Source organism: Phascolarctos cinereus, unplaced genomic scaffold (genome assembly GCF_003287225.1).
Source record: "Phascolarctos cinereus isolate Bilbo 61053 unplaced genomic scaffold, phaCin_HiC Scaffold_9;HRSCAF=440, whole genome shotgun sequence".
Classification (NCBI taxonomy): Eukaryota; Metazoa; Chordata; class Mammalia; order Diprotodontia; family Phascolarctidae; genus Phascolarctos; species Phascolarctos cinereus.
Window position 1 is genome coordinate 157531638 of NW_027556402.1, and position 12200 is coordinate 157543837.

A 12200-nucleotide genomic window follows, 5' to 3' on the forward strand; every position below is an offset into this window, starting at 1 on the left:
TTTTGTACATATGGATTCGGGTACATTTTCTAGATTTGTTTGGAGTAGTTTGTGGCCAGGAGCTCACTGTACTGCTTCATACCACTCAGCCATCTTGTATCCCCACAAGAAAGAAAATACTTAAAAATAGGTAATCACAGATAAATGCTTCAGTTGTGGATTTTCGTGACAATATTTTAAATTAGTTAACAATGAATTTAAGTTTTACGTTCAGAGCACCTCAACTTGTCAAGGTCAGTAACCTCAGGAGCTACATTTTGGGAGAATCATGAGTAAATGATGGTAGAGGCCATGGTGGAGGTTATGAAGGGGCCTAGTTTGAGAAAAGAGCTTCATGACCCTAAAATCTCAAGTGGCCTGTGAATTGCTACTTAGCTATCTCTTTATAGAATTTCCATATTTTGATGTGGTCCTTAATAATCTGTTATCTGGTCTCTTGAAACAAACCAGTCCTCATGAAACTTTTTTTTAACCTCATCAGTGTTCACCTTATTGTGCTTACACAAATGCTTATTCAATTAATATATTTCCCCTCCATCGCCGAAAAAAGAAAGATGTATTTTTTATATTCTTAATGATTTCATCATGTTGCCATCAGCAGGAATTATGTATTGTGTATTTGTTGGGAGAATGACTGTTTACCTACTTGTAAGACTTGTTCCCCCTGTATTTTTGTTAACCTACTTTCTTAGGAGCCATATAAATGGAGTAGAAACGTTTATTACATAGAGTATAGATACTTGTCACAGCTTGGTTTTTGTCTCTTAAATGTTTATATCCAAAAAGGTTGCCCAGCCAGGCAGTAGCTCTAAACAGGTGTGAGTATAGATTCTCTTCCTTTGAAAGGAAAAATTCTTTTTAAAAAATGCAATTTTAGTATATGTTGAGCTCAGTAACTTAGTCAACTCTTACTATCACTAGCAGAATATAGGTGTTATTGGCAGAGCCTTAGGGCTGTGTAGGGGATAAAAGAAAAAGTGCAAAGAATAAGAAAAGCAATAGGAGAGTCAAATAAGGGGAAGAGAGAAAAACAGGAAATAGAAGAGGACAAGTCAGTGATGGGGTAGTCAGCACATGCCACCAAGAAGAGGACTTTTCTTTGAATCAAAGTCCACTTTTTTGCTTTTATTCTATCTGGTTTTAAACTTTTAATTGTTTGTTTTTGTAAGGTAGATTGAATAAGAGCTGCTTTAAAAAAAATAAACCCCAAAAACCACCTAATAGTCATCTACTAAATTTTGACAGTTTTATGACCTTTTATTTTGGTTATTTTGTGGTTTGTTACAAACTGCTAGCAACCTTGCAATGATTAAGTGCAGTCTTGCTTGGTAACTCACAAGTGAAACTGGTGTAAAATTCTCATTTCCTTCCCAGCCACTGGAGCAAATAGTTGGTCACCTGAAAATCAGTCTTGTGCAAGATTTAGTCCAGATTGTTGCTTAACTTATCCATCACTCTCACTATGTGACTTAAATATCTTACTCTCACAGCCACATACTTTAGAGTTAATTAGGTTAACTTTTGGACTTAAGTGTCCTGGGTGACTTAGTAAGTACGCTATCAGGGAAACCTTTTATATATTTATATATAGTATATATTTTATAATTTACTTACCTGTATAATTTACAGTATAATTTGCTTACCTGCTTAATTCAGTCATCCTGTGTCAAAGGATTGTTTATTTATTTAGCTTTGCTGCAAAAGTTGTATTTAGAGCCATTGTGCTCTTGGATTTTGGAAGAAATGAGAAAGTTGATTGGAAATTAGTTCTATAAGAAAATGACTTATGGCAGTAAGGAAGCTATAATGTAACATGGGGGTAATAGAGAAATTAGGAAACTAAAATTCCAAAGGATAGAGAAGAGAAAGGAATTTGTTGGAGAGAATCATGAATATATTTATGGTAGATTGTAGTATAAATAATTTGAGTTAATTTCCCCCAATAGTTTATTAGCTTCTTGAAGGCAGTGACTGTTTTATCTGAATTTTGTATTTCTCTTGACACCTGAGGTCATAGATCTGGAATTGTAAGGGGGAGGTCAGAAACCAGGGACATTAAGTGACTTTTCCAAGGTCATTGCAGAGCCAGGACTTGAACTAGGTTACTTCGGTATAGTATTCTTTGAACTGTCTGATAGTGCATTGTGTACTCTATGTGTTTTATTATTTTTGTTGCTGTACAGTTCAGTTCAAAGTAGGTCATGGATTTAGGTAGGAATTCAGTTTTAGTTAAGAATTGTGCATTGGTAATAGAATGTTTTATTAAAGAAGTAAGGGTTGGGGGTAGCTAAGGTGGTGCAGTGGATAGAGCACTGGCCCTGGAGTCAGGAGGACCTGAATTTACATGGGGCCTCAGGCACTTGCTAGCTCTGTGACCCTGGGCAAGTCACTTAACCCCAATTGCCTAGCAAACAAACAAACAAAAAAACCAAGAAGAAGAAATAAAGGAAAATTTTCTTTCATATTTTGGAGGGTTCTTTGTAGGAAAATGTTTTTGAGACTTTTGGTTGCTAGTGCCCTAGATGTTTACTATTAAGAGTTCCACCTTTTAAATTAAATTACATGTCCCTTTAAGGAAGGGTTAATGTTTTTTGATTGTTTGGTTTTCTCCTCATAGATGATTTTACACAAGGTGTAGTTGCTCAACAGATGCATCTTGGGTTAGTTGCATCATAATTGTGCTATGATTGGCAAACATTTTATTTAGCTATTTTTGCTAAATCTGAGAATTAGCATACATTTAAACTTCTGGGAGTGGCATTTGCCTTAGATGTTTGTATTGGTCATTTTTCACAAACACTACCTATGTAGTTATGCAGCAACCGAATAGGCTAATGGGGTAAACACCGTGTAAATATATATATATATATATATATAGATAGATAGATAGATAGATAGATAGATAGATAGATAGATAGATAGATAGATTTGTTGTTTTTGAAATTAGCATTTTGTGTACTTAAAGTTTGAGAGAATTATTTCATAAAATGTCTTTTTAAAATTTCAGGATATCCGGAAATTCTTTGGGGTTGTTCCAAGTGGAAAGAAACTTGTTAATGAGACGGTAAAAAAGAATGAGAATACAAAGACTGTTGAAGGAACATCAAAAATGAAAAAAGGAACAAAGGAAATCAAGGTCAGTTTTCCACATAATGTTTTAAATTGTTGTGTAAAGACAGATGCTAAACTAACTTCCCAAGTTTGATTGTGAACCTGATATTAATATTAGCTAATAATGGTAGCTAACATTTATATGCTGCTTATTATGTGGCAGGCACTGCATTAAGCACTTTACAATTGTGATCTCATTTTATCCTCAACAGCAACCCTGTCAGATGCTGTTATTATCTACATTTTACAGAAGAGGAAAACTGAGGCAAACAAATTATGTGACTTGCCCAGCATCACATCTAGTTGTTTGACTACGGATTTGACTCAGGTCTTCCTGACTACAGGTCCAGTGCTGTATCCACGGTGCCACCGAGACCATTTATAGTATTTATTTAAGGTTCAAGAAAAGGCAGATTATTCTCTAATACTTTTAAGTAAAGCAACCTACTGTATTCCAATTAACATGAGCTTTTTTCCAAGTGAAAAATTAATGAATTTTCCCCAGATAAAACTATTTACCAAAGTAAAAACCAGACTGAAAAAAAATCCAAACCCTCAAAATAGTTGAATAAAAAATGATTGCAAATAATTGTTTCTGCGATAAATAAATTACTGTGTACTTGAACTTAATCAAGATAGCATTGATGTCCATATTTACCATGAATTTTGCTGTTTATTTTTCTTATTGAAATCAGGTTTTTTATTCTATTGCTTCTACTTAAAAATCCTCTGTCGTTTTCTATGTCTCCCTAAATTTCTTTTTTGTTCTTTATATTTTTCATTCTTTATAGCTGGTATGCTTTTGTTTATGACTTGATGATGTTTTAAGAGTATAATTTTTATCTGTTAAGAGTATTGGTCAACTTGGCTAGATTCGTCTCTGGGCATTTTTCTCTGATTATTATATTACCCCATGCCTGGAGTGCCTTATCATTTTTGCCTCCTGGCTTCCTTCGCATCCCATTTAAACTTCCCTCTTCTTCGAAAAGCTTTTCCCAACTCTTAATTCCAATGCCTTCCCTTTTTTTCTGTTTATCTTGTACATAGCTTGTTTGTACATATTTGTTTGCTTGTTATTCTCGGTCCCCCCTACCCCCCGCCCCTGCCCCGATCAAGAGCTTCTTGACAGCAGGAATTGTCTTTTGCCTCTTTTTGTATCCCCAGTGCTTAACGCAGTGTCTAAGCCAAAGTGCTTAATGTAGTTGGTACTTAATAAATGCTTATTGACTAACTGACTAGTGCCCCTATTCATGACATACTACTATACTTTGATTTTAGGTGTGTGTTCTTCGACCTAGTAGAGAGAAGATGAGAGGAGAGAGAAGTCTCATTTTTTATTTTTTTCTTGCTATATAGCTGACTATTGTGTTATTGTTAGGTTGTTAGGTAACATAGTATACTTTTTAACATTTATGAATTAAAGTGATTGTTGGCTTTCTTTGTCTTTTTCTAAATCTAATCAAAATGGTATCTTTTTGAATATTTCAGTGCAATTTAAAAAAACTGGAGTTATGTTATAAAGAAGTTATAGACAATTTTATCCTGAATAAATCAGTCATGCACTGGAGGGCTTATGCTTCCTTAGTTGATGCTTCTGCCCTTACTTTTTTTTTGTTTCAAAGAAGCACTTGACTTAGTCTGTACTGCTACTATTTTTATAAGTTTGTTTGAAATAAAATTAAATAGTGATGTGGCTATCTCTTTTCTAGCTCTCTCATCTCCCATGTGACCTTTTATAGCTGCTAGCTTGGTTAATTGTATGTCACTTGTAGGTGAAAACTTCTTCCAAAGAAGATGATGTAAAACGAAAGCATGCAAACAAGAAAAAGAGAATTATCTATGATTCAGGTAATTATTTTGAGGAGCAATCAAGACTTTTAAAATAGTTTGCATTCCTTGTCCCATAAATTTAGCTATAAAAGGTTTTTTTTGTTGTTTCTTTGAAAGATGTTGCATACTTCATCTTGAAACAGAAATAATTTGTCGTGGTTTGGTAATGGAGGTATTGGAAATCACTGGCATTATATTAGACAATATTTTTTTAAGGTAACAACACAACTTGGATTTTTGCTTATATATTTTATAATATAAAATAATAGTAGAGCTCGTTGATGGTAGTTTTACCTTTTCCTGCTTTGGGGAAGTGAGGAACAATCTAGTGTGAGTACTTAAAATTCAAGGGAGACCTAAAGATTTTATGGATCTTTAGGACTTTGATAGACATGTCAAAAGGCACCATTCAGGCAATTAAGTATTTGTGTGACTTCAGTGTGCCTAATTTTGGTATGTGCTGTGGGTTATAAAAGAATATAGAACAAGATGTGTCGTAACTCAAATTACAATGACAGAAGAAAGAAGAAGGTTCTAATTTAAACAGAACCTGGGAAGACACTCACAGTTGTGGGGATAAGGACTTGAACTAGTGTAGTATCAGTGGTAAAGAATTGTGGTACAATAAGGAAAGGATTGGATTTTGAAACAGATTAGCTGAATTTTAATTTCATGTCTGCTGCTTATTTTCTATTTAGCCTCATGCATCAGTTTTTTTAATCTGTAAAATTAAGGAGCTGGATTAGCTGACTTTTAAGTTCCTTCCATCTTTAAATCCTATAAAACCTATGAAATGGTAAGAGTGAGGTATGGATTTGTGAGAGACTAATGAGGTAAAATAGGAAGGTCATTGATTAGCAAGTGAAAGGGCATCTTTGGCTTTTAAAAGTATTTAGCACGGGTGACTAAGACAGTAGTTACATTAATAATGAAGTAGAGAAGTCTTGAAGGAGAGAATGTGATAAATTTTTTTTTTGGTCCAGTTGAATTTGAGTTTGTAGTAGACATACAGTTTGAGTTGTTCAGGCACTAGAAATCCTCATCTCAGTGATGAGAATGAAGATAAGATTTGATATCATTCATACAGTAGCTAGGATTTTTATAATGCTTTAAGATTTGCCATGCGCTTTAGAAATATTATCTTATTGGATCCTTACAAGAACCCCAAGAGGTAGGTCTGTTATTATCCCCATTTTACAGGTGAAGAAACTGAAGCAGATTGAGGTTGTGATTTACCCAGGGTCATTGAACTAGTAATTAGTTGATGCCAAATTTAAAGTTGGGTTTTTCTTACCTAAGGTTCAGTGCTCTATGCAAATAAAGATGATAGTTGAAGTAGTGGTGGGTGATAAGATTCTCAAGGGAGAGACGATATATAGCAGAAAGAAGATGGAGGACAGAGCCCTGGTGAAAGGTGGAGGGGAAGGAGAATTGGATGATCAGAGAAGTAAGAAGAAAGATGAAACTGAGGTGTTATAAGAGCCACAGAAGTGAATGATATCAAGAGAAAAGGCATGCTCATTAGTATCTGATGGTGTAGAAATATCAGAGTAAAGATTGAAAAAAGGGCAAAGAATTTGGAGATCATCGATGACTAGCAAACATGTCCATTGCAGAAAATACTAAAACAAACAAACAAACAAAAACTTTAATGCACTAAATACTTACTTAAAAAACTTGTATATTCTGGGCAGCTAGGTGGCGTGGTGGATAGAACACCAGCCCTGGAGTCAAGAGGACCTGGGTTCAAATCTGGCCTCAGACACATAACACTTACTAGCTGTGTGACCCTGGGCAAGTCACTTAACCCCATTGCCTAGCCCAAACAAACAAACAAACAAAAGGCCAAAAAAACTTGTATATTCAATGATTCAAGATGATCCCTAAGGACTTAGGATGAAATATTCTATCCTCCTCTAGAGAAAGAATTAATGGAGTCTAACTACAGACTGAAGTGTACTATTTTTCATTTTATTCTTTCTTTTTTTGGTTTGAGTTTTCTTCTGCAAAATGACTGATATGGAAATATATTTTACATAATTACATATGCAAAAAACCCTGTATATTTAATAAATGTACTTTTATCCCAAATGCAGACTCAGAGCCAGAAGAGACAATACAGGTAAAAAATGCTCAAAACCAATCAGAAAAATTGCCGATGTCTTCTAAACCTCAGAAAATTCCAAGGCAGGATCCTGTTCTGTATGTTTCAGAAACAGGTAATGATGTTGACGATGTTTAATTGTTCATAATGAAGTCATTTGTATTAAATGTTTGAACTTCCTAGTACTGTGTAAATATAACATTTCAAATTTAAGGAGAGAGGTTTTTGAAGAAATACTTTGAAGTAATTCATTGCCTTTATAGGCAAGAGGTACAGGAACTACCTTGCCATTTAAAATTTTGATAGATATTGAAACACAGTCTTTTTTCTGTTTCAAGGTAGTTATCTAAATTATATTTAATCTCCTCTAGTTGTTTCTTTGACTATGTAATCAAAGGTGTACTGTTATAGGAAGAATTTTACTTTAAAAAATTATTTGTTTTTATGTTCATTTTATAATGTCTTCCTCCTACTACACCTTCCCTCCAATTTGATCAACGTTAAAACAAAATAAAATAAAGCTCTCATCATAAATAGTAATAGTCCAAGCAAAACAAATTTCCACATTGGCCATGTCTGAAAATGTATGTATTTAAAGTTCATCATCTCTGGAAAGAGGTGAGTGATGTGTTTCATCTTCATTTTTCCAGAGTTGTTGTTTAGCATTCAGTTGAATAGATTTCTAAAGTCTTACAAAGTTGCTTAATCATTATAATGTTGTCATTTGATACTTTTATTCTCATAATTCTATTTACCTCATTCTGCCATCAGTTCATAGTAATTTCCCCAGGTTCCTCTGAAACTGTCCATTTTATCATTTTTATGTCACAGTGATATTCCATTTCATTCATATGCCATAATTTATTTATATACCCCCTTAGTTTCCATTTTTGGGCTACCATGAGAAAAGCTGCTATAAGTTTTTTTTATGTTCTGTACACACTTTTCCTCTTTCTTTGATCTCTGTGGGATATTGCCCTGGTAGTACTGTAGCTGGGTAAGAGGGTATGCATGGTTTGTTAACTTTTTGTTGTAGCTCCGTGTTGCTTTTCAGATTGGCTGAGTCAGTTCAGAGATCTATCAACATTAATGTCTTGTATTTTTCATTTTCCTCTTTTGTCATCTTTGCCGGTATGATATGTATGAGGTGACACTTCCGAGTTGTTTATTGATAGCTTGGATTTCTTCCTTTGGAAACTGCTTATTCATGTAAAATTAAACCTTGAATAGAATTTAAATACTGTCAAAAATTGCAATTAAAAAATTTTCCCTAAGATACTGGTGTTTGTTGTGCATTTTATTTTGTAGACGCATAGAATACTAGAAAAAAGCTAATAAACAGGAAGAGGGGAACAGAGGAGGGGGAGAGAATGAGAGAGAGTGTGAATGTCCTGGCAGAAATAATAATTTAAATGTTAAAGTAGTTTTAATCCCACTTAATAGTATTTTATTTTTTCCAATTATATGTAAAGATGGTTTTCAACATTCACTTTTATAAATTTTCAGTTCCACATTTTTTTCTTCCTCTCTCCCTCCCCTCCCTTATTAGAGAAGCTTGATGCAAGGATTTTTTAAAAATTGTTTCCCTTCTCTTCTAATTTTGGCTATGTTAGATTTGTTTGTGCAAAAACTTCTAAAAATACTAATGCCTGTGAGACAGATGTGAAGTTTTCCCATAGTTTTTGTGAATAGTGTGTAATTACCCACAGTAACGGGTTTTTGGGCCTGTTGAGCACTATACTACTGTTTTGCTTTTGTGTTGTATACATAATTGGTTCCACTGATTTACCCCTCTATTTTTGAACTAATACCAAATTATTTTAATGATTATTGTTTTGTATTACAGTTTGAGATTTGACACTAATAGACACTCTTCCCATTTTTTTCTCATTATAACTCTTAAGGCTCCTGATTATTTGTTCCTCCATATAAATTTCATTATTTTTTTCTAGCTCTACAAAATGTTTTTTAACTTAGTACTGTACTTAATAGGTAAATTAATTTCAGAAGTAGTGTTATTTTTATTGTATTGGCTTGACTTACCAATGTGCAATTGTTTTTCCAATTATTTAGGTCTGTTTTTATTTGGGCAAAGAGTGTTTTCTAGTTGGATTCGTATAGTTCTAGGTGTGTCTTGGGTGATACATTCCCAAATATTTTATAACTTCTGTGGTTATTTTGAATAGATTTTTTTCCCTAGCTTTCCCTGCTGGATTTTTTTTTTTGGAGTGGCGATTGGGGTTAAGTGACTTACCCAGGGTTAAGTGTGTGTTATGTGTCTGAGGCCAGATTTGAACTGAGGTCCTCCTGACTCTGGGGCCAGTACTCTATCCACTGTGCCACCTAGCTGCCCCTTCTTGCTGGATTTTGTTGACTATATGCTGATCATTGTGTGAATTTGGTTGTACATGTTGCAACTTTGCTGAAGTTATTATTTCAGTTAATTTTTTTAGTTTTCTAAATTCTAGCTTTCTCTACATCATATCATCTACAAAAATTGAGAATTTTTTTTCATTTTTGTCAATACCTATCAATTTTTTTCCCTTATTCTATAAGACAGTTTTATAAGAGCTAACATTTTTAGGGTTATGTTAAATAATAGTGGTGATAATGAGCACCATTGCTTCAGCTTTGATCTTATTGGAAAGACCTCTAATTCTTCTCTGTTATGTATAATGTTTATTCTGGATGTTGTTAGCAGTTGTTTATTCTCTTAAGGAAAGGTCCTTTTATTCTTGTAATTTCTAGAGTTTTTAATGGAAATGAGTGTTGGATTTTGTTAAAAACCTTTTCCTCATATATTTCTGTAATCATATGGTTTTTATCTATATTATTAACTTCATAGTCTGCGTGTTGAACCTACCAACCTTGCATTCCTGATATAAACCCAGTCGGATCATAGTGAATGTACTACGGGACCTTGTCCTGGGCCCTCTTTTTTTCTCCCTTTATACTAGTTGACTTGATGATCTCATCAATTTCCATGGATTTAGTTATCATGTCCCTGCTGAAGATTCTCAAAACTTCTTATACAGTTCTGATCTCTAGTCTCTCATCTTCCAAGTGCCTGTTGGATATCTTGAACTCAATGTCCCATAGACATCTTAAACTCAGTATGTCTAAAACCGAGCTCATCTTTCGCCCCGAAACTTTCTCCATTCCAGACTTCTCCATTACTATCAGGGTTCCACCGTCTTCCCAGTTACACAGACTTTAAGCCCAGGTGTCATCATCAACTTCTCAGAATTTCTCACCCCCAATCTATTACCAAAGGACTCTCAAAATTGCCTTTGTAGCATCTCTCACAGATGCTCCCTTCTTTCCTCTGACATTGCCACTACCCTATTGCAGGCCTTCATAACCACATTTCTGGACTGTTAACAGTAGTCTGCTGGTTGGTCTGCCTACTGTCAGTCTTTTTACATTCCAGTTCATCCTCTACTTGGTTGTCAAAGAGAGCTTCCTAAAATGCAGGTTTCTCTAACCATGTCACCCACCTATCCAACAAACTCTGATCCTTCCTTATCACCTTTAGGATCAAATATGAAATTCTTTGTGTGACTTTCAAAGCATCCATAACCTGCTGCCACTTTCCTTCCTTTGCAGTCTTCTTACACTTTCACTCCCTTTCTCAACCTCTTGTACTCTGATCCAGTGACACTGGTGTCCTTGCCTTTGTTGAAGAAGTCATTTCGTCTCCTGATTTTAGGCATTTTCATTGGCTGTCCCACATGTGTGGAATGTTCTCCCTCATTTCTGCCTCCTGGCTTCTCTGCCTTCCTTTAAGTTCCAGCAAAAATCCCACAGGAACTCTCTCTTGATCCCTCTTAATTTGAATGTTTTCTTTCTATTTATTATTTCCAGCTTAACTTGTTTATAGCTTCTTTGTACATAGATTTTTTTGAATGTTATCTCCTCCATTAGATTATGAGCTCCTTGAGAGCAGAGCCTGTTACTTTTCTTTGTATCCTCTGTACTTATCACAGTACCATTATAGGCACTTTTATTGACCAACTGTAATATTTCTAATATGTTGTTGTAGCTCACTTCTTAATTTTTTATTTAAAATTTTTTGCATCAGTGTACATTGGTAGTGGTAGCTTATAAGTTTCTTTCTATGCTGTGTTTCTGGGTCAGTTATCAAGATCATATTTCTATCATAGAAAGAGAATGGAAAGTTGTCTTTTTTTTCTTTTTCTTTTTTTTCATATCATTGCAAGCAGTTTATGTAGTACTGTATTGGGATTAATTGTTCTTTGGATATTTGATAGAATTAACCTGATTTTGTAGGTTTTTTTTCTTTGAAATTTCCTTTATGGCTTATTCAATTCAATTTTCTTATATTTGATTATTTAAATTGTTTATTTCTTCTTTTGTTAATCTGGATATTTTATATTTTTGTAGGTATTCATCCATTTTGTTGAAGTTATTAATTATGCTAACATATAATTGCTAAAACAGGTTCTGATAATTTTCTTTATTTTCTCTTTAGTTGTGAGTTATTTTTTGTTTTTGATATGAGTAGTTTGGTTTTTCTTTTAAAATCAGGTTCACTGTTTATTTTATTACTTTTTAGAAAATAGCTCCTATTTTTATCTATTAATTCATTGGTTTTTATGCTCAATTTTATTAATCTCTTCAATTTTCATAATTTCTACCATTTTTTTAGTTGTATACCCATTTTATTGATTTCTTCTTTTTCTCTCCATGAAATCCTTTAGAGATAAAATTTCCCATCAGGATGACATTAGTTACATTGCATAAGTTTTGGTATCTTATTTCAATATTGTCATTTTCTTCAATGCAAATTAAATCAGAAGTTTCTATTTCTGTGATTTATCATTTGACCCTCTAGTCATTTAAAATTGTTATTTATTAACAATTATTTTTAAATTCTTTTAAAGATACTTTTATTAAATTTAATTTTTATTGCATTGTGATAGGTAAATGATGTGTTTAGTGTTTCTGTTTTTCTACATTTTTCGGTGAGGTCTTTATGTTGCAATACACTTTAAGTTTTTGCAAAGGTGCCATATATAGTGAAGAAGTATGTAAATGGCTTCCTGTTCCCATTCAGTAATTGCCAGAGATCTATCACCTTTAATTTTTCTAAAGTCCTATTCAGGTCCTTAACTTCTTTTCTTAAATTTGTTTA

At 33.7% G+C, this 12200-nt stretch overlaps 1 protein-coding gene across 6 annotated transcripts in view; it reads left to right on the plus strand.

Moving 5' to 3' along the window:
• RFC1 (replication factor C subunit 1) overlaps positions 1-12200 on the plus strand; it is a 97955-nt gene that overhangs the window by 10474 nt on the left and 75281 nt on the right. For 3 of the 6 annotated variants that reach the window (XM_020991632.2, XM_020991604.2, XM_078148195.1), the window contains exons 2-4: positions 3008-3136; positions 4884-4959; positions 7038-7160. In XM_020991632.2, the coding sequence (XP_020847291.1) occupies positions 3008-3136; positions 4884-4959; positions 7038-7160 (328 nt within the window). Of the gene's footprint in view, positions 1-1529; positions 1549-2770; positions 2840-3007; positions 3137-3437; positions 3509-4883; positions 4960-7037; positions 7161-12200 lie in introns of those variants that run through there. The other 3 variants (XM_020991622.1, XM_020991612.2, XM_020991639.2) reach the window with 3 other exon arrangements.